The sequence below is a fragment of the Pleuronectes platessa genome, chromosome 19 (genome assembly GCF_947347685.1).
Source record: "Pleuronectes platessa chromosome 19, fPlePla1.1, whole genome shotgun sequence".
Classification (NCBI taxonomy): domain Eukaryota; kingdom Metazoa; phylum Chordata; class Actinopteri; order Pleuronectiformes; family Pleuronectidae; genus Pleuronectes; species Pleuronectes platessa.
In genome coordinates this window covers 20,401,236-20,425,068 of record NC_070644.1, presented here as the reverse complement: position 1 = coordinate 20,425,068, position 23,833 = coordinate 20,401,236, and the positions used below count along the sequence as shown (strand labels likewise).

At 45.7% G+C, this 23,833-nt stretch overlaps 6 protein-coding genes across 8 annotated transcripts; 3 read left to right on the top strand and 3 right to left on the bottom strand.

Moving 5' to 3' along the window:
• Positions 1–2,955: 2,955 nt before the first annotated feature.
• On the bottom strand, positions 2,956–4,283 carry LOC128425262 (GTPase IMAP family member 7). Its single transcript, XM_053411795.1, has 2 exons — positions 4,127–4,283; positions 2,956–3,994 (listed from the first exon to the last, which is right to left on the bottom strand). The coding sequence occupies exons 1-2, from the start codon at positions 4,152–4,154 to the stop codon at positions 3,213–3,215; spliced, it is 810 nt and encodes a 269-aa protein (XP_053267770.1). The 5' UTR covers positions 4,155–4,283; the 3' UTR covers positions 2,956–3,212.
• LOC128425263 (uncharacterized) lies at positions 4,188–5,976 on the top strand. 2 transcript variants are annotated; one of them, XM_053411796.1, is made up of 4 exons: positions 4,188–4,347; positions 5,027–5,567; positions 5,768–5,793; positions 5,894–5,976. In XM_053411796.1, exons 1-4 carry the CDS (start codon positions 4,320–4,322, stop codon positions 5,959–5,961), a joined length of 663 nt encoding a protein of 220 aa, XP_053267771.1. In that variant the 5' UTR covers positions 4,188–4,319; the 3' UTR covers positions 5,962–5,976. The 2 variants fall into 2 exon arrangements, with proteins under 2 accessions (XP_053267771.1, XP_053267772.1); XM_053411797.1 differs by lacking the exon at positions 5,768–5,793 and having other exon boundaries at positions 5,894–5,956.
• A 202-nt stretch (positions 5,977–6,178) lies between these two features.
• On the top strand, positions 6,179–7,553 carry LOC128425260 (GTPase IMAP family member 5). The gene has a single exon (XM_053411794.1). It carries the CDS (start codon positions 6,593–6,595, stop codon positions 7,106–7,108), a length of 516 nt encoding a protein of 171 aa, XP_053267769.1. The 5' UTR covers positions 6,179–6,592; the 3' UTR covers positions 7,109–7,553.
• Positions 7,554–8,102: 549 nt separating this feature from the next.
• dnajc25 (DnaJ (Hsp40) homolog, subfamily C, member 25) lies at positions 8,103–11,259 on the top strand. Its single transcript, XM_053410683.1, has 5 exons — positions 8,103–8,507; positions 9,129–9,281; positions 9,404–9,774; positions 9,858–9,957; positions 10,039–11,259. The coding sequence occupies exons 1-5, from the start codon at positions 8,103–8,105 to the stop codon at positions 10,159–10,161; spliced, it is 1,152 nt and encodes a 383-aa protein (XP_053266658.1). The 3' UTR covers positions 10,162–11,259.
• A 355-nt stretch (positions 11,260–11,614) lies between these two features.
• Positions 11,615–18,338, bottom strand: LOC128424896 (spindlin-1). Of its 2 annotated transcripts, none has more exons than XM_053411332.1 (8): positions 18,182–18,338; positions 15,586–15,663; positions 15,407–15,497; positions 15,152–15,200; positions 14,891–15,026; positions 14,702–14,819; positions 14,389–14,622; positions 11,615–14,199 (listed from the first exon to the last, which is right to left on the bottom strand). In XM_053411332.1, the coding sequence occupies exons 3-8, from the start codon at positions 15,444–15,446 to the stop codon at positions 14,000–14,002; spliced, it is 777 nt and encodes a 258-aa protein (XP_053267307.1). In that variant the 5' UTR covers positions 15,447–15,497; positions 15,586–15,663; positions 18,182–18,338; the 3' UTR covers positions 11,615–13,999. The 2 variants fall into 2 exon arrangements, with proteins under 2 accessions (XP_053267307.1, XP_053267308.1); XM_053411333.1 differs by lacking the exon at positions 18,182–18,338 and adding an exon at positions 17,902–18,035.
• A 1,181-nt stretch (positions 18,339–19,519) lies between these two features.
• On the bottom strand, positions 19,520–23,745 carry zmp:0000001301 (rab9 effector protein with kelch motifs). The gene is made up of 18 exons (XM_053411669.1): positions 23,684–23,745; positions 23,322–23,394; positions 23,178–23,217; positions 23,029–23,107; positions 22,809–22,897; positions 22,568–22,714; positions 22,326–22,377; positions 21,981–22,081; positions 21,801–21,886; positions 21,595–21,676; positions 21,411–21,496; positions 21,221–21,308; positions 21,048–21,096; positions 20,880–20,970; positions 20,377–20,477; positions 20,156–20,240; positions 19,760–19,864; positions 19,520–19,624 (listed from the first exon to the last, which is right to left on the bottom strand). Exons 1-18 carry the CDS (start codon positions 23,743–23,745, stop codon positions 19,520–19,522), a joined length of 1,521 nt encoding a protein of 506 aa, XP_053267644.1.
• Between the last annotated feature and the right edge of the window lie 88 nt (positions 23,746–23,833).

The window sequence follows — 23,833 nt, the reverse complement described above, 5'->3', positions numbered from 1 at the left end:
GATGCATTTATTTGTCCCAAACACATGCACAGACACACTCATGCAAGGAGGGAAATGTAACCTCTACTTTTGACCCATCTGGTGCAGGACACACAGAGCAGTGAGCAACCATGTACGGCGCCCGAGGATCAGATGTTGGGGGGGTAAGGTGCCTTGCTCAGGGGCACTAGACAGGGTAGGGAGAATCCTCTTGGATTTTTGGACAGATCAATCCAGGTTCTTCTTTTGTTGTTTCTCCGGGGAGTCGAACCAGAGACCTTTTCTGCCCATAGTCCAAGTTTCTGCCTCTAGTCCACCGCCTCTCCTTGATCGCCCCCTGGGGGCTAGGGCTAACCCTAACTCCCCTCCTCCATGTTAGTATATGGGTGGTGGACCAAACTCAACAATATGAGTAGATATTAAATGTTCCTCCAAGATGGTTTCAGGTGGTTCTTATCACATTCTGTTTTAATTGGTTATTAGATGATATTAAAACAGGTGAAACATCACGATTGACAGCTGAGACTGGCTTGTGATTGGTCGAGCACGACCTCAACGCTGCGGCTCCTGATCACTCGCCGGCAGCGTGAGCATCGAGGTCTTTAGGAGCTGGAGATGCGTCGGCCATCTTTACATTGAGTCTGTGGGAACTGAATGTTCAGTATTCAGTTCTGCTCCAGATCCAGGGTCTGTACCCACTTTGAGAATCCAGGTCAAACCTCTGCTCTCCCTCTGACTCTGGGTCAGATAAAAACGTGTTGTTTCAAATGTTCCACAGAGAAACTTTCTTCACTGTTTCAAATATATAATTTCCTCCGAAGGCGTCATCACTGAATTATTTCCTACAGGAGGTTTGAGTTGACTCGGTGTCACAGCTGCTCTTCCTCCTGAATTTGATCGTCTCATGTTTTGTCTAATTTGAGGTTTAAACAAACATCCGCCTCACCCCCTCTGTCTGCTGTGTGTGTACAGAGAGCTGTGCAGAACTGCATGCTGGGAATGTCAGCTGCGTGAACAGTAGGACACGAATGAGTGACACATGCAGCCGGGGCCAGTAACATGACGGCATACATGACAACACACCAACTAAGACTTAACGACAACTTAACTAAAAATGAGATGATGACAAAATGCTGTTATACAATTTTAAATTCAGATCTATCGTCTTCTTCTCAGCCTCTTTAGAGAAACTGTTTGTGAGTCATTAACTTCCTTAAAGAAATGGAATGAAAAACGATCTGCACACGTGACTGCGATCGACGGACAGACCGACAACATATGGTGACCGTAAAAATAGTTTGTGTGCATCATGTTCTCTTTTCTCATGTGTGACACGATCACTGGACCCCACAACATAAAACCAACACAAACACACAACGTGTTTACAACCTGGAAGCACACAAACTGGTGATGAGTCAGGAAACACGTGGGTAAACGTTCAGTTTGTCACAGTTTGAAAACAACATGTACAGATTGTTCATTATCACAGAAACATGAGCTGCTGCGTCGCACAAGGGACCCAGCACTCGACAAGTAGTGTCCCTCAGCGGTTTTAATCCAGTTCATTATTATTATTGTTATTATTGTTATTATTATGTTATTGTTATTGCACAGTTGACGAGTTAGACACAGACTCTGGGTGAGGGAAAGTGAAGCCGACATGGAAATATCACCGGTCTTCTGTGTAATGACCAGCAGAGGGCGACTCTATCGGTTGTTTCTATAGAAGTCTATGAGGAAATGGCTTGAGTAGTTTTTGTGTAACGCTGCAAACAAACAACGCACAATGTCCTTAGCGAAGGTAAAATAACTAAACTCATCCAAAAGTCACAGAAAGAAACATGTGGCTCAATTATTAACTTTTCATCTTCCTGATAACAACAAGTGATGTAGAGCAACAAAAATACCAAAGAATTATTTAAATCACATCTCTGGTGGATTTGTATCAATTTGAGAATGACATTTATTTTATATTTTACAATCAAATACATTTTCTGTCTTCATTCGGATCTCTGAGTTGTGTTTTTCAGGTCTGTTGGCATCGTGTTCAGTTCTGTCATTTACAGGAACCTCTCCTCACTTCAAATCAAGAATGTTCCCAGAGGCTGACTCAGAATCATTATTTTAAAACCTCCTCCTGTTGCAGTAAACAGTCGCCCGACAGGTTCTTCATGCACTTGTCAGAAAAGCTTCTGAATTTCCAGAATGTGATGGTTCGTGGCTCCAGGAGAAAAACGTCCTCGTGCTCTGCAGGCGAGGAAAGAGAAAGTAAACAAAACACTGAAGCTGGAAATCAACACGTTTGTCATTTTGGTGAATTCAGTCTTTTCCTCTGTGACCAAGTTCGTCTGCTTTAACTCACAGTGATGAAAGAGGGAGGAGTTTTCTAATCAGCCTTTTTAAATTGATGAGTCACTGAAAAGCAAGACGGATCCTTTTCTTACAGACAGGTTCACGTCTGTGTCACATTCCTGTGGCTGGCGACAGGTATTTTGAATCAGAGATTAGATTCCACCAAGAGTCTCAAAGAACCTGAGCTGCTCCCGACTTGGCACTTCCTCACATCTCAGGCATCTTAAAAACGTCTTCGAACCCACTGACGTCTCTGAGGTCAAGTTTCCTTCTAGTTTTCATCTGCTGTAAGAATTCAGACGCTGTTTCATAAACAGAAGTTTATTGTCAGAAGCATCAACAGGTCACGCTCCACAGCTTCATCTGAATAAAGAAGTGAACAATGGAAACACAACACGTTGTCTCAGAGCTTGTGACAGGTTCACTCTCCAGACTTTTTTTTTCTTTTAATTGCTCGGAGGCAGAAATGATGACAGGCTCGACCTTGATGACATTTCTGATAAAGCAACTGAAGAACCAGTCTGACCAGGATGCCAGTAAGAGGAAGAAGACGTTAAATAACATCGGTGTCGTTATCTGGGAAAAACTGTGTCGTGCAGCTCAGATGGAAAAAGACACTCAGGGAACGAGACACTGCTTTTATTTACCTGCAGAGGCAACAAAGCCAAAACAGTGTGACAGATAAACACGTCAAACACATGAAACATACAACATACAGTGCTACCGTCATTCAAGGACAAGTCAAGAAGAGCAGGAGCTGTGAACTGCTCCTCAGAGAAACGTTACATTCATGAACTTGGGCAGATGTTTGGCTCTGGTTGCACAAAACGTTCAGTTGTAAAGTTTGCAGCCGTTCTCTGTCGGATGAGGAGAAGCTGCCGTCACATCGGAGGCCTCACGTTGAGGGAGAAGCTGGGCTGGGTCAGGTTGTTGGGGTTGTTCTCCTGAGCAGCTAGTATGGCCTGGAACAGAAGGACCCTCTGCATCAGCTCGGCCATGAAGGAGAAGTTCTGAACCTCCTGGGCCGCTGCGACTTTGTTCTCCTCCTGCTGCTGCTGCCACTGCTTCACCTCCTCATACATGTCGTCACTGAAGTACAAGCCCCCGTTCGCTGCCACCATGTCATCCACCTTCCTGAGCAGCTCCACCACCTGGGTTTTGTTGATTCTTATCTTGTTGTTGAAGACGTGGTACCTGTTCCCACATCGGTTTATAAGCGCTCGGAGTTTGGGATGTCCGGTCTGCACGTACTCCTGGATGCTTCTTCCCTGCAGCTCGTCGCCTCGCGTGAACAGAACCAGCATGTACCCGGACGCCTCGGGGCCGAAGATCTGCTCCAGGGCCTCCACGCAGTTTTCTTCTTCTTTGGTGAACCTGCCGATCTGCATAACCAGCAGGAAGACGTGAGGCCCGGGAGAGGACACCTTGATGCATTTAACGATTTCTTTCTTGATGCTCTCTGCAGATTTAGACGTGTCCAGGATCCCGGGCGTGTCCACCACGTGGATCTTTCTGACCCCTCTGGCTCGTTCCTTGGCGCAGGTCTCCGTCACAGACTGAGCACTCGCACAAGACAAAAATACCTCCCTGCCCACGATGGTGTTACCCACGGCACTTTTACCAACTCCAGTTTTCCCAATCATCACCATCCTGAGGTCAGGGCCTGCAACAGACAAACACACGGTCCTGTGGGAATCACTCGAGAACAAATGTTTCTGGCAGAATAAAAAAATATATAACTGAGAGCATCGTAAAGCTGGAAGAAGCTGAAAACGAGGAATGTTGAAAACCTCACCTGCAGGGATCGACAACCGGAGACCCATATCTCAACCTTCAATGAGCAACAAGACAGCTCACCATGGGCTCTGTGTGAAGTGGCCCTGCCCACTGGGAGGAACCGGCTCTATACCACGTTCTACGTTCTACCACAGACTTCAAACAATGCTGGTTAAACCTTCCTGCTGCCTGTTCTCATCTCAGCTGCTAAAATGCAACACAACAGAGCTCCTCCGCCGGGTAAGTGACATCTTTTCTTCTTCTCTTGTTGGTGAGCACAAAGTAAATCGGGGAAATTACAATGAAATGATCAGTGTCTTTCAATTTCATCTGTTTGAGTGGATCTGACACATGGATTTGATGTGAATGGAAAACTTCTGCAGTTTATTTTCTTCCTCTTAACTCTCGTCAGTATTGCTTTTTCTTTTCACAAGTTTTAAATCAGTGCACTGCAGCAGGAGAGTCACTCTGGACCGTGGTTACACAACTTCTCAGCAGGGCAGGTTACAACTGTTGCAGTGGAGCGCAACACGTTTCAGGGAAGTTTCACCTGTGAGCGCTCGGCTCGCAACCTGCTGCCAAACACAACACGACAACACACTGAACTAAATGAACAGTATTACATCACTTGATATTATCCATGTGACATCCTACTGACATCTTTGTTATTTGATTGTGTTGTAACTCATCTTTGCTTTAACTTTGTTGAACGCTGTTAATTCTCTATCAACCATGTAAACGGAGAGCAGCCACTTGTATTGATTAATTTGTGTTCTAATTGTCTTGATGTCATGATTGACAGCTCGATTGGTTGAGTGCATGTACGGGGGGGGGAGATGGGGTGTAAATGACGTCATCAGTGCATCAGTATTAATAATAACCTCCTCCTGGAACCCATCAGTGCTTCTTCTCCCCACAGCCTATCCTGAGAAGTTAACCATCGCTCTGCTTGGAAAGAAAATTCAGATCAAGAACGTCATTGGAAATTTGATCCTCAACGATCAGGGCTACTTTACCTCAGAGTCCGACCCCCTGGTGGTGAGAGAGAACATCTCAGCCAGGGTCATCAACACTCCGGACTTCTTCGATGCAGAATGTCCGAACCCGGATCAGCGGATCATTGACTTCATGGCTCTTTCCCAACCGGGCCTCGATCTGTTCATACTGGTCCTAGATCCTGAAAACGCCCGAGAGGAAGAGGTCGTTGGTCAAATCTCTAAACTTCAGGACGTCTTCGGAGAACAGATCACGAAGCACTTGGTCGTCATGTTTCCAGACCTCGAACGTTTACAGGCACTCGCTCACCTGAAGGAGATATTCAACGTTCTGCTCGTGGTCCCCGACCATCTGCCCACTCAGTGCAGGGACTGGTGTCCGAGGGGTCACCCATTCGTGTACCAGTACAAAGACTACAGCCAAGATGTTGTGTTACGAAGAAAGGCAGCCATTGAGAAGAGAAGGTAGAATCTTAATCACAACAATACGAGTTGGTTCTGCTTGTTCACTGTGTGTAGAGACCACAGGGTCCCATCCTCCTGCTCGGTTGGTTCCTCAGGAGGTCTGAAGGTTCTGCATCAGACTTCCTGAAAAGCAGGATGGGACTTTTCTCTGTGGCTCTCATCTATTGATCTGTTTCCAATAATTATGACATTTGTTTCAGAGCCAACAACAACTGTGGGAGTGGAGGTGAGGCCGAGGTTTAATAAGTATGAATGTGTGTGTTGTTTCAAAGAACCAGGAATGAAGGAAAGTTCCTCAGTGAAGTTTGAATGTTTCATCTTCACAGATGCTGATGAAACCGGTCCGGCCACATTGAAGCATAACTTTGCTACAGCAGCTCCAATAAGTATGTAACACAACAAAATACAATATGTACACAAGAGTTTAATCAGATCTTTGCTATGACGCAGTATTAGAACCATATGGAAGAAAAATGATGTTGAGAGTTCGGGAATAACGTTGTGATATCAGGAGAATAAAGTTGTAGTTTATTTAAAACGAAATTAGGAGAAGAAATCATGATTTAATATGAAAAATGTCAAACTATATATATATATAATATATAAATGTCTTAATGGAAAAATGATTGGTAATTTAGTTTTTTCTCTTAAAATTATGACTTAATAACTTCACAAAGAGCGACGTCTTTACTTTGGTAAAATTAAGACTATATTTCTATTAATATTATAAATACAATTAAATTATGATTCAAAATGTTATTACATATTTACTTGACTTTATTGTAGAGGAAATTTAAGTTTATTTTCTCAAAATCTCTATTTTGGCTCTATTACTTTGCCGTACTGAGCTAATCTTACTTACTTCAGATAAATACTGACACGTTTGCTGGACTGTGTCTTCAGGTCCCAGTGTCCTCCCAATCCCGGACACCATCTTTAACATCGTTCTACTGGGACTAACTGGGACCGGAAAGAGTTCATCTGCAAACACCATCCTGAATACTGGAGGGTCCAAGCAGGACATAATGCCATTTAGATCCGAGGCGAGCTCCATCCCCGTCACCAACAACTGTGACGTCAGAGTCATGAACAAGCCGTTCGGGGTCCCCGTGAGACTGGTGGACACTCCGGACTTCTTCAGCGAGGACCTCAGGAACCCTGAGGCCCACCTAGAGGAGTGTAGGAGGTACTGTCAGCCAGGGCGGGGTGTGGTGCTGCTGGTGGTGCAGCTGGGCCGCTTCACCGACGGAGAGAGAGGGATCTTACCTAAGCTGGAGGAGAAGCTGGGCTGGAGGATCAGGGAGGAAACCATCCTGCTGCTGACCCACAGAGACGACCTGAAGGGAGACCTGTTCAGTCACGTCCACACACATCCAGACCTCAAGGGACTCGCTGAATTGTGCAGTTTGGGTTTTCACGCGTTCAACAACAAGCTCCAGGACAACAAGCAGGTCATCAAGCTCCTCAAGAAGATTCCAAACTACAAACAACGTTTCCCGAAGATCGCAAAGAAAGAAGACGTTAGCTGCCACTTGAGTTAGATCGGCTCCACGTGCTCATCAGTGCACGGCCTGAACGTGCACGTGACCAAGGAATCATACAAACATGTTAATCCACTCATCATCTCCTCACCACCAGAGACACACGTTATCTCTCATCTTAGTTCAGTCTTTGTATTTATTCTTATACTTCCTCCTTCTCAACCTGCTCAGTCATAACTTTTGGATGTCAGCTGACGTGTGAGCTCTCTGTTGATTGGTCAGCGATGCAGATTATAAAGTCAGACATGATCACATGAACTCTCGTCAGGTCGCTGTTGAGTTAACAGATCGGATTTGTTTCCTCTCTGTTTGTGATTTAATAATCAATCTGTGAGAACGATTTCTGTTTATCTGAATTTCATATGAAACGTTGAGTCACACTGTCACGAGAAAACTATCAGACATTTTGTTAAATTGATCAATAAATACTATAAAAAACAAATAATCTTTCCTGTTCTGTTTATGATTCACTTTCACATACTGCACATGCTCAGAGTGTGTGTGTGTGTGTGTGTGTGTGTGTGTGTGTGTGTGTGTGTGTGTGTGTGTGTGTGTGTCAGTGTGTGTGTGTGTTTGTGTGTGTTTGTGTGTGAGCAGGAGTTTTCTCAGGCTCCATCAGAGCCTGGCTCCTTGTTTAGCTAACGGGATGTTTCTATTGGCTGGAGCCTCTGACTCTGTGTCAGGTCTTTAATCAACCACCAGGGGGCGGAACGGAGGAGCTGTCTATGTGGCACGTCATCATCCTGTCTCGGTTTCAAAGATTGTAAATGTAAGACAGAGGCCTCACTCGGGAGTGTATCACTCTATCAACAGATCGATATAATAAGTATGTTGTCACTCTCTAGCTGCCTCTTGTTTCATTATAATATTTTATGATGTCATTAAATATTCTCTTCAACAAACCGAGAAGAGAATAAGAAATAAAGCAGGAGCACGTGGTTCGGTGGAGAAAAACCCTCTGAGCCTCCTCATCTCTGTTCCTCTACGATCTTCGATGACACGTCATCTTTTCGAGCCGGAGACATCAGTGTGCGACAGGGCCGCCTGGCGGACAGACATGGCTGCTTCCCCGGAGCCGAGGCTCGGCGGCGGGTTCCCCGGTTCTCCCCGGACCGCGCGGTGCTGGTGGCGGCTGGCGGTGCTGCTGTTGTCCGTGTGTTCGCTGCCCGGGGCCGCGGGCCTGGTGGAGGGGCTCTACTGCGGCACCGAGGACTGCTACGATGTGCTCGGCGTCTCCCGGGAGGCCGCCAAGCTGGAGATCGCCCGGGCGTACCGGCAGCTGGCCCGCCGGTACCACCCGGACCGGTTCAGGGTGGAGGAGCCGGGCCTGGAGGGCGAGACCAAGGAGTCCGCTCAGCGGAGGTTCCTGCTCATCGTGACCGCCTACGAGACGTTAAAGGTCGGAGAGAAAGTTCCACTTGTTCATGTTCATGATCCAGAACAGAAATAAGATCAAACTGTGAAACTGAGAAGTTTGATCTTCAGATTCTTTACATCCGGTGAAATTCATATAACAGGAAAGTTTCCTTCATGTTTATAACATCTTGTTTCTCTGTTGAATCTCTGAAACTCTGATGTTAAACATGAATGAACTAATGAAACGTGTTCGTGTCATAACTGGACCAGTGACTCATATGCTGTGGTACAGGTGATACTTACCAGTATAGTTACGTACAAGCAGTTTTCTGTATGAAATAATCATTCATTATTAACTAAGGGTATTCTAATGTTTGCATTTTATAATCTCTCTCTAATCAATCAATCAATCAATCAATTGATCTTTCAACGTTTCTTAAACAATGTAACTCAAAGTGTTTTACAGATAAAAGCAATAGAGCCAATAACCTGCCACTCAATTCACACATAGTGGAATATTAAATCATAAAGTCATAAATCTCATTCATTTTCAAATGTGGAAACAGCAAAGCCAAGAGATTAAAGTGTTCATTTCCATGTGTGTGTCTTTGTATGTGTGTGTGTTTGTGTGTGTGTCTGTGTGTGTGTCTGTGTGTGTGTGCAGGATGAAGAGACTCGGCGGGACTACGACTACATGCTGGACCACCCTGAGGAGTATTACCAGCACTACTACACCTACTACCGTCGGCAGCTCACCCCCAAGGTGGACGTCAGGATCGTCATCCTGGTCACCATCTGTGCCATCTCCATCTTCCAGGTAGGACCAGGGCTCAGAGCTTCACCCTCAGACACATCGAGTGGACGTGTCTCAGGGTGAAGACGTAGACTCGTGTCCCAGTCGTGAACCCGTCAGGTGACCAGCCTCCGTCTCTCCTGCAGTTCTACAGCTGGCACAGCAGCTACAACGAGGCCATCAACTACCTGGTGACGGTGCCCAAGTACCGGATCCAGGCCACGGAGATCGCCCGGCAGCAGGGCCTCCTCAACCGCACCAAGGAGAAGGGCAAGAACCGCCGCTCCAAGGAGGAGATCCGCGAGCAGGAGGAGGAGGTGATCCGGGACATCATCAAAACCAAGATCGACATCAAGGGGGGCTACCAGAAGCCCAACCTGTCGGACATCCTGCTGTGTCAGATCGTGCTCTTCCCCTACTACCTGACCACCTACCTGACCTGGTACGCCTCCTGGGTCTACCGCTTCACCATCTGCAGGGAGGAGTACGGCGAGGAGGAGAAGCTCTACCTGATCAGGTCAGTGCCCATTAGAGAGGTTCAGGTGGTCGCGTCCCCTCGGTGACGGGTCGTCTCACAGCTCGCTCTGCTTTCACTCCCAGGAGACACATGAAGATGTCCCAGTCCCAGTTCGACAGCCTGGATGAGAACACCAGTCAGACCTTCATGGAGAAGCGGCTCTGGATCAAGGAGAACTACGAGGTTCGTGACTTTGAATTCCTTCTTTCTTCTCCTCTCTGCACGTTTCCTCTGGATGCTCTGTGACCGGTGTGTCTCCTCCAGCTGCACAGGAAGGACCAGGAGGAGGAGATGAAGGTGAAGATGGCGACAGACCCGAGGATGAAGAGGTATCGCCGCTGGATGAAGAACGAGGGCCCGGGCCGCCTGACGTTCGTGGACGACTGACGGCTGCCGGGTCTGTCAGTAACACACACACCTGCCTCAGTGCCGACGCACACACACACACACAACACGCCCCGCGCTGTGTGGACAAACGCTTGTACAGAAACATCACCTGTTTATATAGCGAGAGATATTTTCTATAGCGACCTCGCAAAGCAGAAGTGGAATAAACTGCACCTGAGAAATTTGAGGGTTTTTATACACGATGCTCTTTCTTTTATTTTAATTTTTCATCTTTTAAACTTTGTATCTGTAATTGTTCTGGTGAAAGTGGACGGATGAGCTTCAGTGCCTGAGTTATTGAGAAGCAGATGTTTAATCATGTGCGGGGGGGTTAATCATAACGTTAACATGGTGCCTGGTAACCGACAGTAAAAAAGTGCCCTTGTTAATGGCCGCCTCCTCCTTGCACCTCCTGCTAGCTCCTCCTGCCGCCTCCTGCTCGCTCCTCCTGCTGCTCTACTGCGTCACTTCAAAGCCTCATGAGTAAAGCCAATGAAAAGTATTAGCATCTTTTTCTTTCCTGATGAATAAACCCGGGTCAGAGTGTAATTTTTAAAGAACATTTTGAATTCAGACGAGATGGAACAGAACCTGGACGTATTGATCGTCTTGTAGTACAGAAGACTGCAGGCAGGGGGAGCTGTTTGCCTGGTTCCATCAGAAGTCAGAAAATCCAAAGTTTCTGGTTTACATTTAAATTTGCTTATAGACGGGAGATGGATGGAAAGATAAGAGACAGAGAGGAGGTGGATGAAGTATTAGTTATTAATAAGATGCAGGAAAGAGGAGACGACCTAAAGATGAAAAAACTAAAACGGAAAAATTTCTGTGTCATCGTCTCATTTGTTGCTGAAGCAGTTTTTCTTTGAGAAGCAAAAGACCAAAAAGAGAAGCAGGTTCCAGACGTGGTGGAAACCAAAGTCACGGCTGAGGTGTTTATCTATCAGGAAGTCGATCCTCATGGTTTCTGATCCGTGTCTTCAGACGACTGCTCAGTTTCAAGCTTCCTGCTTTTTACTTAAGATTATTTATTTGTCTCTCATTTGTCTTTTGGTTGTTGTTTTGTGCTGAGGCATTAAAGTCCAACTGGAACTATGATCGTTATGAACTAATCGTTTCTTTGTCTTCTGTTTAAAGTTGCCGCCTCACACACACGAGCAGATCGACAGGTCTGTCACCGGAGCTCGTATTAAAAACAAATCAGAAGTTAATGTTAAGGTTTTTATACATTTCAAAGTATTTAAAAGTGAGTAGAGAAATGTTAAAGAATTGTTCCTCCTGACTCGTCCTGAGAAGACGAAGACTTAGTTTGACTTCTGTCAAACGACTCCATCATTTACTCAATCTACCGCTGCATGCTACCTCAGTGCCTTTGAGCAGAGCAGCAGACCCGTCCTAGTGGCTGATGTCAGAAGTTGTGAAGATGTTTGGAAAGAAGACGCAACACGTCAGGTTTTCCATTAACATTAAAAATTATTAACATACATTTTAAAACATACAAAAACAAACATTACAAGGCAGAAGGATGACAGAAGGCCGAGGTCATTCCAACAACAACAACAACAACAATAACCGTTTGTATTTGAATATTAAAATGAACTGGATGCGACCTCGCTGTGACTCGAGGCTCCGAGACGACTCGTCACTGAACTGATCCTGGATCAGATGATCAGAAACCTGCAGACCTCAGAGTGGTTTAGTGCAGTTATAATAAGAGCTGGAATCTGCCTCAGCAACTAACGACATCACAGGAAGCACAAAGACTGAAGGTTCGACAGAAACAGCTCGGTTCTGAGCAGCGACTCAGCGCAGACGTCTGATTGGTTGAGAACAGACTAATTAAAGATGGGGGACGCACCTTCATTTCCTCCCACTATCGGGAAATTAAGCCAAAACATCCTGGACAGCTTTGCCGCCATCTTGAACATTCAGAGTCAGAGTCAGAGTCTGTGAAGTGGAGATCAGGAAGTAGAGCTGTAGTATCTAGGTCCTGCCCATACATGCACCTGACCAATCAGGAGTCAGTCTAAGCTGTCAATCAAGACGTCTCAGTCTGTTTTTCATATGATCAATTAACTAATTAAAACCAAACTGATCAGAAACACTTGAACAAACAGGTTCTGACTCCTGATTGGTCGAGCAGGTGTATGGCAGCGTTCGTATCCTAAACAGGAGGAAGTGGAGAAGTGTCGTCCATCTTTATCTACAGTCACTGGTCTTTACTGGTTTCCTTTTTACCCTAATGTAGAAATATTTGGGAGGAAAATGACATCAGCTTCCAAATGTTCTTTCACGTTAATAAAATTTAATCTTTTAAACGTGAAGCTGACCGACCCAGAAACATGGCAACTTGATTCCAAAACGTCTCCAGTAAAAACTGACCTCTGACGTTGAGCTCGGCTCAGAGAGAAGAACTCTGAACAGAACTCTGGTTTATGAAAAACACTCAGTCTCGATCAAACCAAACAAATCGAAAGTAAATTTAAACCTTCACTTCGTCTTAATCTCTTCATTATGAGACACAACCGACAGTTTTTCTGGTCAATTCCTTCGACATCAAAAGTCATGAGCAGTCCAGGGAATCTTCTCCTCATCCTCCAGTTTCTAAAGGTGCATTAAACCAGTTTCCAGCTCCTTGAATCCGTTTGGACGTCAGAAGAAGAGGAACCCACAGAAATGCAGATTTTACCCAAACATTACAACAACCTGCAGAGGACAGACGGGCTTTGTCTCTCCGTCCTTTTCAATCCTTCACCGACCTTCTAGAAAAAGACACGAGTCCAAAGGCTTCAGTGAAATCACCAGAAAGTCCGATCGTCCTCAACATCAAAGGACTTCACGACAGGGTTGAAGATGAAAGACAGATTGTGTTTGATCTGTTGAGCTTCATGTTGGTGAAGTGGAGCCGGGACAATAAGCACAAGATGTCATGAAACTCTGTTTTGCTTCTGTACAATAGAAAAACAATAGAATCCCACTCGGCTCAAACTCTCTGGTTCCTTCTTGGATCTTTTTTAAAGACTCTTCTTTCAGAAATGGCCAAAGCGTCCGGGTTGGATGACGACTGTTTTTTTGTAAATTATTATTTTAATAATTGATCAACTCACACTCGTATACAGGGTTCAGAATAATTAAACAACTCTCTTTGTTTCTTGTCTCACGAATCTCAGTTGTACAGAAATTGTCGAGTCATATTTATGAGTTATATCTATTTCTAAGGTTGTTTTCACTAATTTTGACTAAATGTGAGTGTTTTTCTTGCTTTTTCTTTTATGGACCAAGAAGTCGCCTCCTTCTCGTCTTTCTTTCACCTCCAGATTTCTCGTCCTCACTGGGAGACTTCTCGTATTCTGGGGTCACGACCTCTGGAGACATTTCTCCAGAGGTCGTCTTGTTTCTTTGTCAAACTTTTCCATGTGTTATGATCATTAGTTCTGCTCATTAATCACACGTCAGCAACACCGGAGATCTTCCTCTGCAGCTCACTGGATGAAACCAGACACTAAGAAGGATTCTCTTTTGAGGTTGGTTTCCTTCAGGGGATGAAACAGATTTTAAGTTGTCAGCAAATCTTTGTTCAGAATGTGAGTTTCTCTAAAAGGCCTCATTTCATCTTCAACTGAAATACGGGATTAAAACTGAATTTCCAGACAGATTTCCTTCTTCCAAAGACTTTGGGGGAGTAACATAAATCCACGGCCAATTGAATTTGTCCATTTTAAGAGTCACAGAAGGTCGTAGATGAGGCTTCACCTTCACTGAGCATCTGTCCTTTGTTCTTCTGCAGCAACCTTTTCATTTTTGTTTTACGGTCCAACTCCAGAAGTCAACGTCAGGTTTACGAGGTCTTGACCAGGTCGTAGACGTAAATGAGAAAGTCGTCGTCAAACTTGATGAAGTACACGGAGGGCTTGGCCTCCACCTGGTGAATCACCATGCCGGTTCGCTTGCCGCCATCTTCTTTGGCGTACTCCACCTGTTTGCCCACCAGGCTGTCCACCACCTCCCCGGGCTCCCGCTCCGTCGGGACGCTGTCGTCTGCAGAGACGGAAAACAAGAAATGTCTCCGCTGATATTAATGAACCATAACAGAGGAAAACAAAGATAACTCAGAACTTCAGAGAGATTTAAAGGAACATTTGGGGAAAATTCGTTGAAAACACAACCCCTCCAGCCACTAGGGGTCGCTGAGACAAAGATGGTGGATTCATATGAATCTTCACTCACTGGACTCGGGCATGATGCGGAGATCTCCTGCTTTATAATCGTCCAGCAGCTGATACATGTAGAGCACGGGCTCCTTCTCGTAGGTGATGTAGAACCAGGTGGTCACGATGGGAGCTCGGGCCAGAACCATCCCCCGCCACTCCTCCTTCGGACCCTCCTCCGTCTCAAACATGTGCTCCACCGCTTTCCCTATCATGGTGTCTGCCAGGCTGGCGTCTGTCACACGGGATTTAGCTGCAGAGGTAAAGAACATTAAAGCAGCGGGTCCACATGTGGACGTGGGTGATGGACGCTGTGTGTTGTGGACTCTCACCCAGCCGGTCAGGAAGCACCTCCAGCCCCTGGATCCTCTCGTCCTTGTGCAGCTCCAGACCGTACACACAGTCGAAGCCATCGTACTTGATCAGGTAGAGCGACGGGTTCACTGGCACCTGGTGCAAACACATTCAGATGAGAACCACACGTGTGAAGCTCCCGAGGCTCCGTGGACTCTGATGATTACCTGGTCCAGCACCGTTCCCTTCCAGACCACGTGACCCCCCCCCTCCTTCCACACGTGCTGGATCCGGCTGCCCACCAGGCTGCGTGGAGGCTGCGACAGAGCGTTGGTGGTCGGACTCAGGCTGCTCTTGTGTTTCCTGTAGAGGGACATGTTTGATTCTCTCACGTGGAAACAGAAACATCCTCTTTCTGTCTGATCTCATGTTCCCAGTTAATAAAGTTATTTGAGCCACAAACTAAACTGAGACACGTCTCCACTCACTTGTGAGGATTCTTTTTCTTCATCATATTTGCAGAAACACCTTCATGCCCTGAGGAGAAAAACAAATCACACAACATTCATCCAACACTGCAAAAATAAAACACTGGTCAGTTTCCTACAGATCCTGGATCAGTTTCTCCTCCACCACTGTTTGTGTGTTTGTCATCAGGGTCCAACGAAAACTAAAAGCACGTTCAGCTGCAGACCTCTGATCAGACAGAGAGAAACTAAATGAACTGCATGTTGACCTCTGACCTGTATCAGCTGTGTCTCTGAGTCCCGGAGTGTTCTTCATTCATGTAGATGCAGGGAGGCAGCCAGGCTGCCCAGACGCACAACAGGTCACCTGCCGAGAGGACTCACAACCATCAAACAACAACCAATCACAGGTCACCAGCGGAACAAGGACAACAACTGTTTACTGTTTGACTCACGCTCAGGTTTTCAGGAAAGAGACGTCGTCTGTGTTCAGGACTCAGACTTCACGTCTCGCCTCCGAACCGGAATCGAACCTGTGGCAGTAAAACACAAACCAACAAAACTGTGAGATGATTGATCCGGAAACAAAAAGACACAATTATGTTTGTTTTCACTGTGACTGAAAACCACAGAGAAATGAGTTTAAATGCTGGATTTTTTAATAGAATTAATAAAGTTTTGTTTTATTTCCGTCTTGATTCATGGAGTGCCCTCTGCTGCCACCTGTTGGGTGCAGGTGTGTAATACAGTCGGGATGGCAAACAGGACATGCTCACTCTACGTTGGTTCCAAAGTCTCGGTCTTTGTCAAACTGACTGAATTCCTCTTGTTTAAAACTCAAAAAGCAGCGAAGGATCAAACTGAACATCTCAACATGAGAGTAGATGTGATGTAGATGTTTGTGGAGGAGCAGCTTCAGATCAAAAGGTTCCATGTCCCGAACATGAGACTTCAATTATTGATCAGTGGAGCCTGCAGTGTATTATCTGTCTGCTGGTGTTGTGTAACACATCCGACCCTCTGACTGGTGTGTGTCCCCGTCACTGCTCCGGACCTTCATCTGCTAAACCACAACTCAACAACACAACCACACAGATAATAAAACTAATTATGAAACTAAATAAAAATAAGCACGAGACGAGTTTCTGGGAAAAGCAAAGCTCCGACTGTTTGGATTATTCTGTGACATCACACGTCTGGAACCACATCAACCCGGCGCCTGATGTGAAGCCACATTTCAAACCAGTAAACTCAACTGGGTCATTTCATTCATTACTGACCAGCATGGACACGAGGACACAGTCGGAAAGACAAACAGAGAAATGTCTCAATGAATTACATTTCAGAACTAGAAGAACTTCAACTCTGCCAAGACACACGCATGATCTCACCGTGTGGGAGAACCGGAAAATAACCTCCTGGATCTGCCCGTTTATCTAGATTTATGCTGTCAAGGGTTTACTGGGTTTACTGGGTTTACTGGGTTTACCTGCTCGTTACCTGCGGAGGAAAATCAACGACAGAAACACCCGAGACGTTTTGCAGCAGCTGGTCGTGATTTCCTTCCCGTTCCCCAGAGAAACACGTGATTAGTCATCTGTTGTCATGAGGGGCCGAGCGGCGCCGGCCAGTACGACCAAACGTCTCCCAGTCCGGGGAGCAACTGTGATAACTGGGAGCAGAGAGGAGGAGTCTAGTACCACACACACACTCTCTGTACTGGTCCTGTAAGGTCTCCCACACTGAAGGTTTCCCTCAGTTTGCTCCAGAACATCTGGATCCCATCACGTGGAGTCAAGCAGCCGGACCTCCGCTCCGAGCACATGAAGCTCACGTGTTTTTAAACATGTTAAACAAGGAGCCAGTGTTTCTGTATTAGAATAAAGGGAAACTCTGGAGTATTGACATTAAAGTATTAAAGCAACACTATGGAACTTTCACTGAGCAGCAGCGCCCCCTGCAGCCACACAGTGATTCTTCTCTGTTGATTTTATGTAGAGAAAAAAAAAAACTTTCTCAACTTTCACCTCAGTTTCAGTTTATTGTTGAGAGGGAGACGGATATCTACAGCGCCCCCTATGGGTCACGGCCAGAATCTTTTATTTTGATAACTTTTGTTTTACCTTGCAACAGTTTCCTGTTGAAACTGGTTCTGCATTAATCCCACATCAGAGTGTTGTGAGAGAAACGCTGTTCAGGGTCGGTCACGCTATCGGGGCAGTTTGTGTTTCAGTGTCAGGGACAGACACACAAACTGCAGCTGCTTCAGGTTCAGACTCGGTTCAGAACCAAGAACCTGACCGAGCGTTGGGTTCCAGTCGGCTCGGTTCTCCTCGTGACTCAGAACTGAAGAACTGAAGAACTGAAGGTAAATCCCAAGAGGATTCTCGCCTGTGACATCATCAGTGAACCTGCAGCTCCACTGTGACCCTTGACCTCTAGTTTGATTTGATTACAAGTTGCTAAAGGGGGCGTGGTTATGAGGAGCACGAAACATGTCATCTGTCAAAAGCTTTTACATTTAAACAAATAAAAGCTGAACTTTGATTCATCACAGGTTTTACACATCATCAGGTTTCATCAAACCCACCCTGAGTAGAACATGACGCGTTTAGCTCCCCCTGCCTCGCTCCTTGGGTCAGTTCCGGAGGTTGCTGGTTTGAACACCACCAGGTTTAAACAGAATTAATAAATGTTCTGTCATCCTCTGCACAGACGAAGCTGCAGGCTATGCAGTGTCAGCCATGTTGTCCCTTCTTAAAACTACTCACTGTTGTGTCCAGCTGCAGGTCGTGTAGAGGGGGGCGGGTCGGGGTCTCGGACCCGCGGACAACAGGGGACAGTGTCCGACACGCTTCCCCGGAGCAGGTAGACACAGCCCGGACACGCAGAGCAGCCGGAGCCGCGGCTGTCTGCTCCCCCCGCCCCTCCCCCGCAGCAACAAACCGTCGGCGGGAGAACGCAACGGACAAAACGAGCGCTCAGCGCGTTGTTTACCTGCGGCCGAGCGGCGGCTTCTCGCACAGGTGCGCGCTCGGTTCTGTGTCTTACCGTCGGTGGGCTTCAGGGACACGGGGGGGTCCGAGGGGACAGAGGCGGGTTCGGTCCGTCCACACTGAGTCCGGATCCACTTCACAGGAACCAGAATCAACCCGGAGCGTCAACACGCGGCAGCAAGACCCACACGTCCGGTCAACACTTTCACAATAAAAGTGCTGACGAATGAGCTGAGACTGAGGAGTTGTGCTGCAAACAGTTTCTATAAATGACGTCACTCCGAGTCCGAAAACTGAAGCCAATGCGGAAGTAATTAAACCGTGTATTATCTAACGTGTCCCAGATGGGACATGGACAAACTTTAAAAAGTGTTTCTGATCAGTTTGGTTTTAATTAGTTATTTGATGATTTAAATCTGATGATTGACAACTGAGACCTTTATCAACCGGACCTTGATCTAATTTATATTCTTTACAGCGATGTTTGTTTTTTTATTCAAATTTTCACCAACAAATATTTGATTATAATAATAAATATTATTATTTTATTTATTATAATTGTGTATTTATATTGTTTTAACCCTCTTAAGGTTCTAAAAATTCACACTGAGCGAGTCACGGTTACAAAAGAAAAACAAACCCTGATAGAAAAATAACAAATGTTTAATTTAATATTCAAACAATGTGAATAAAGACTTTTATTTGACTTTATCACCTCACTTCCGGTCTTATTACCGTGAGCATGACGCTCTTCACTCTCACCCCGCCCCCTCCTCTCTGCCAGAAACTGCGACTGAGAGTCAACACAAGGACACAGATTGGTGCAGTACGCTGGTCTCACCTGCTTAATAGTGATCCTGGTGGTGAATGCGACAGTGGAGGAGACAGAGAGAGAGAGACAGAGAGAGACAGTTGAGCTGCCAAAAAGAGAGAGAGACGGGTGAGCTGCCAAAAAGAGAGAGAGACAAGTGAGCTGCCAAAAAGAGAGAGAGACAAGTGAGCTGCCAAAAAGAGAGAGAGAGACAGAGAGATATAGAGAGATAGACAGACAGAGAGAGACAGACAGGTGAGCTGCCAAAAAGAGAGACAGACAGAGAGAGACAGACAGAGAGAGACAGACAGGACCATAATGATGAGGACAGAGTTTATTATCAGTTTTCAGTTGTTACAGTCGACTCATGAAAGTCTCTGATCAGCTGTTAAACACTCATCAATAAAAGATACAAACTTTAATTGTGATGTTTTTATTGAAGGTTTATCATCCACATCTGTCTGTCTGTCTGTCTGTCTGTCTGTCTGTCTGTCTGTCTGTCCATCTGTCTGTCTGTCTGTCCATTCTTCTGTCTGTCTGTCTGTCTGTCTGTCTGTCTGTCTGTCTGTCTGTCTATCTGTCTCACATCCCTTTGAACTGCTGCATGATGGACAGAAGATGTTCGCTGCGTTTCTGGATGCTGCTCTGCTCCTCCTTCAGTCTCTCCTGCTCCTGCTGCACCTCCTCCTGAGGAGACAGACAGACAGACAGGATTTGGGTTATTTCCTTGAAAGGCTTTGATCAGAGTATTACAATTATACTCATACAGATGTTTCTTGATCAGGAGAATAATAAATAATAAATTGTGTGTGTTGAACGGACTCGGACTCGGCACAGTTCCCTCCTCTCACGGTCGTTCTCCTCAGCTCGAGCTCGGAGCCAGGTCTCGTTCTGAGAGCGATGTCTGTCCAGCAGCTCCTGCAGCTCCTGACACACACACACAAACACACACACACACACATACACACACACACACACACACACACACACACACACAACTTATTTTGTGTTGATTTGAATTGACGACTCGACTGTGAACTACGTCAGATCAGAGAAAATGAAGAGGTCAGATTGTTTTGAAGGATCACATGATGCAGACAGAATGGACTGGGTTACTTTAAAGTAAACCACATAGATTAGATTGATTTAATGAGATTAAAGTCATTAATGAATTAACTTCAGTGAGTTGAGATCATTCCAGATGAAGCAGGAACAGACCTGTTGCTGTTGTTGTCTGTGAACCTCATGAGCTTCTTTCTCTTTCTGCAGAGCAGCAGCAGCTTTCGACAAATCCGACTTCTCTCTGGAAGAAAATCATTATTATGAGTTTATATGATATTGAAAGTTAAATCAGTCGAATCAGTCTCAAGATGAATCATTCTTATTGAAGGCATTAACTTGTCAAGATGGGAAATAAACTAAACAAATGAAAAACCAACCGATCCAGTTTGAGGAACTCGTGGTCGAGCAGAGCGAAGGCCGCCTGGATCTGCTTCATGGCCTCATCCCGAACTGCACTGAAGTCTCTGTGGACAAACGCCTGCAGGAGACACTTTGAATCAAAGTCTGCAGAGCTCCATCAAAAAGAGCATGTGAATATAAGTAGATGATAATAATTATAAATTATAAACTTCACCCATAGAGAACTTTTCAAAACACAGTTTCAAGGTGATTTACAAGTAAAGAAAAAGATAAATCCAAAGCAAATTAAAGGTCACACAGCATTAGACACAAGATACAATGATTAAAATAGACGTATGATCAGAACTAGGATAAGATCAAATATACAGCAACAGAAGGAAATGTGTATTTACAAAGTTAAATCTACATAATATAACAATAAGTATGTTTATCAGCATGATTGAGCAAAAGCTTCAGTTTGTGTTTCCACAGAACAGAAACTGAGGGTGGGGGTGGGGGGGGGGGGGGTAGTCATCATCACCTGAGGATCAGCAGCTGGGTTCCTGCTCTGGCTGCACGGAGCCGGCTCGCTCAGCTCGTAGCGGACGTTTGGGACCTTAGTGGGAGTGAAACTGTGAAACCAGTCAAAACCAGAATGAAACCAAACTGCTGAAGCAAAGAGCGGCGTGGAGATGAAACAGAGACGCACCTGTGACTGACGCCCTGAAGACCGAACTCTGACAGGATCTCCTTCATCACTGAGGAGGAGGAGGAGAAGCCTTTAGCTCGTTTAAAGATGAACCTCAGACATGAGTCAAACCATCCACACGCTGTTTGTTCTTTCAGATCGTAAATGTGTAGTAAATAAAATGAGCAACACACCAGGTTGTCGCTCTGAGGGGTTGATGAGTTTCATCACCTTCAGGTCGTTAAACTCCTGCTCTTCATTCTGTCCTCCAAACACATACAGCTGTCAACACAACCCACACACACACACACACACACACACACACACCTTATAACACATGTGAATAATGAACAGCACCACAGGAATGAGAGGCTGATGACCCACGTGACTGTGGAGGATGAACGTTGTGTGTCCGTGTCGACGAGCCGGAGGAATCCCGACGTACAGCGGAACCTTCCACTTCATCTTAGCTGGAGGAACACGGGGGGGGGGGGGGGGGGGGGGGGGGGGGGACCACGACTCAGAGGGACGATTCTACTCTTCGGTGAACGTTCAGTTTCTCACTCACCGATACTGAGTTTGTGGATTTCATTGGACGATGTCTCTGTGCCGTCCTCAGTGAAGCTTCTGCCACCAAACAAGTAGATGTCCTTCATGGAGACAGACAGGAGACATGTTCATATATCAAGGTCCCACCCATACACCTGCTCAACCAATCACGAGTCAGTCCCAGCTGTCAATCATGACATTTAGTGTACGTGTGTGTGTGTGTACTTTATCATGGTGAGCAGTCAGTGTGTGTCTGCTGCAGGCTGCAGGTGTGTCTCCCTTCACCTCCAATTTCTGCCATAACAGGTTTTCTAAGAAAAATGGGGCACAAGGGTCAAAGGTCAGAGACGAAAAGGATCTGCATATTACTGACCACTAGGGGCAGATGTTTGTCTGTGTGTTTACCTGTGTTGAGGACATGCAGCTCTTTACAGAAGTCTCCACCTGCTCCATGACCTCCGAACATGAAGAGCTGATCCCCGACCAGGGCAAGACTCTGATCGCACCTACACACACACACACACACACACAAACACACACCCACACACACACACACACACACACACACACACACACACACACACACACACACACACACACACACACACACATTCAGTTTGTACTCAGTGTTTTGATCTTCACAAACTCTTAATAACTCACAGGAGGAGAGAACACACTAAACAAACATCATGTGTCTCCTTCAAAATGAATTTCAATATTCCTCTATTAAAGGGGGGATAAGATCCTCACAGAGCAGGAGGCAGCGAGCCACTGGTTTTCACTGGCGTCCAGGAGAGAGACACTGAGACAGCAGGACGTTTAGGAGACAATAAGAGACAAGTCAAATGAGGGTTATCAACTTTTCATACATGTAACAAGGAACAATGTTACAAGGAACATAAAAACGTAATGAATGAAAATAAAGATGAAAGTAAAACTATAAAAATAGAAATAGATTGAGGTAAAGATGGTTTATAACTGATGTTCTGGACCTGTGTTGAAGACCAGGAGGTCGTCGGTTCGATTCCCTCCCAGAATTCCTCCATACACATAGATGTTGTCTCCAACGGCAGCCGAGCTGTGTCTCAGGGTTCTGACGGCCACGCCCCCGGTTGATAAGCAATCCCAGGTCAGAGACACTGTCAGAAAACAACAGGAAACATCATCACAGCCGCGTTTGAATTTTAATAAACACTTCTTCTTCTTCTTCTCCGGCTGCTCGAGCTTCCTCACCGATGTCAAAGCTGTAAACTCCAGAGAGACACTCGGAGGCCTCGGGAGTCGAGACGCCACCGAACAGAAACAACCTCCCCCCGACCACACTGACACACAAGGTCCAGATATAGAAATACAATAGAAATAATATAAACAAAGAGATTATGTACAGAATATAGAATGTGTAATGATATGACGTTATAGACGTGTTTAGTTTAAGTATAGTTGAAGAGTTTACCACAGAGTGTGTCCTTCTCTGGCCGAGGGAACGTCTCCACTCTGAGGAATCTCCTCCCACGACACATCATCAGGAGACACTGAAATCAAGACTCACAATATGTTATTTTTGTAATAAATATACAATAAAACAGTAAGTTTGAGTCCTACCTGTTAACATGTAGAAGTCGTTGAAGTAAACAGGGATGTTCTCCTAAAAGGTGAGAGGAAGATTGAAGAATCCTACTCAAGTAAAAGTTCATTAGTATATTGTGTAATATGGGGGGGGGGGGGGGGGGGGGGGGGGTTACCGACCTCCTGGTTGATGCTGGACGCTCCTCCGAACAAAAAGGCCACGTTTCCTGCCACAGCTGAAGCGTGTCCGTACCTGAGGACAAAGATGTGACCAGTAACATTCATCTTCTACACTTTCATCTGAACATTAATATCTGTAAAACCAGAAAACGTCATCAACAACGGCCTCTATGGCCATAATGGAAAATTACAGGTAAACGGTCAAACATGCTATTACTATTAGAGAGGGGATAACTAACAGCTCACGTTACCCAACCGCAGCCAGCGCCCTCTACTGGTCACACTAGACCACGTCAGGCTGCAGACTACGTCGTGCTTACTGTGACATGTTTATGGTTTAAAAAAAAAAAAACGTGACTCACCTCGAACTCGGGGCTTCTCCTCTCGTCTCTTTCTCCAGCCAGTGACCGCTGGCTAAGGCCATGTTTACTGTCTCACACACACACACACACACACACACACACACACACACACACACACACACACACAGTTAACTACAACCCAAATCTAAT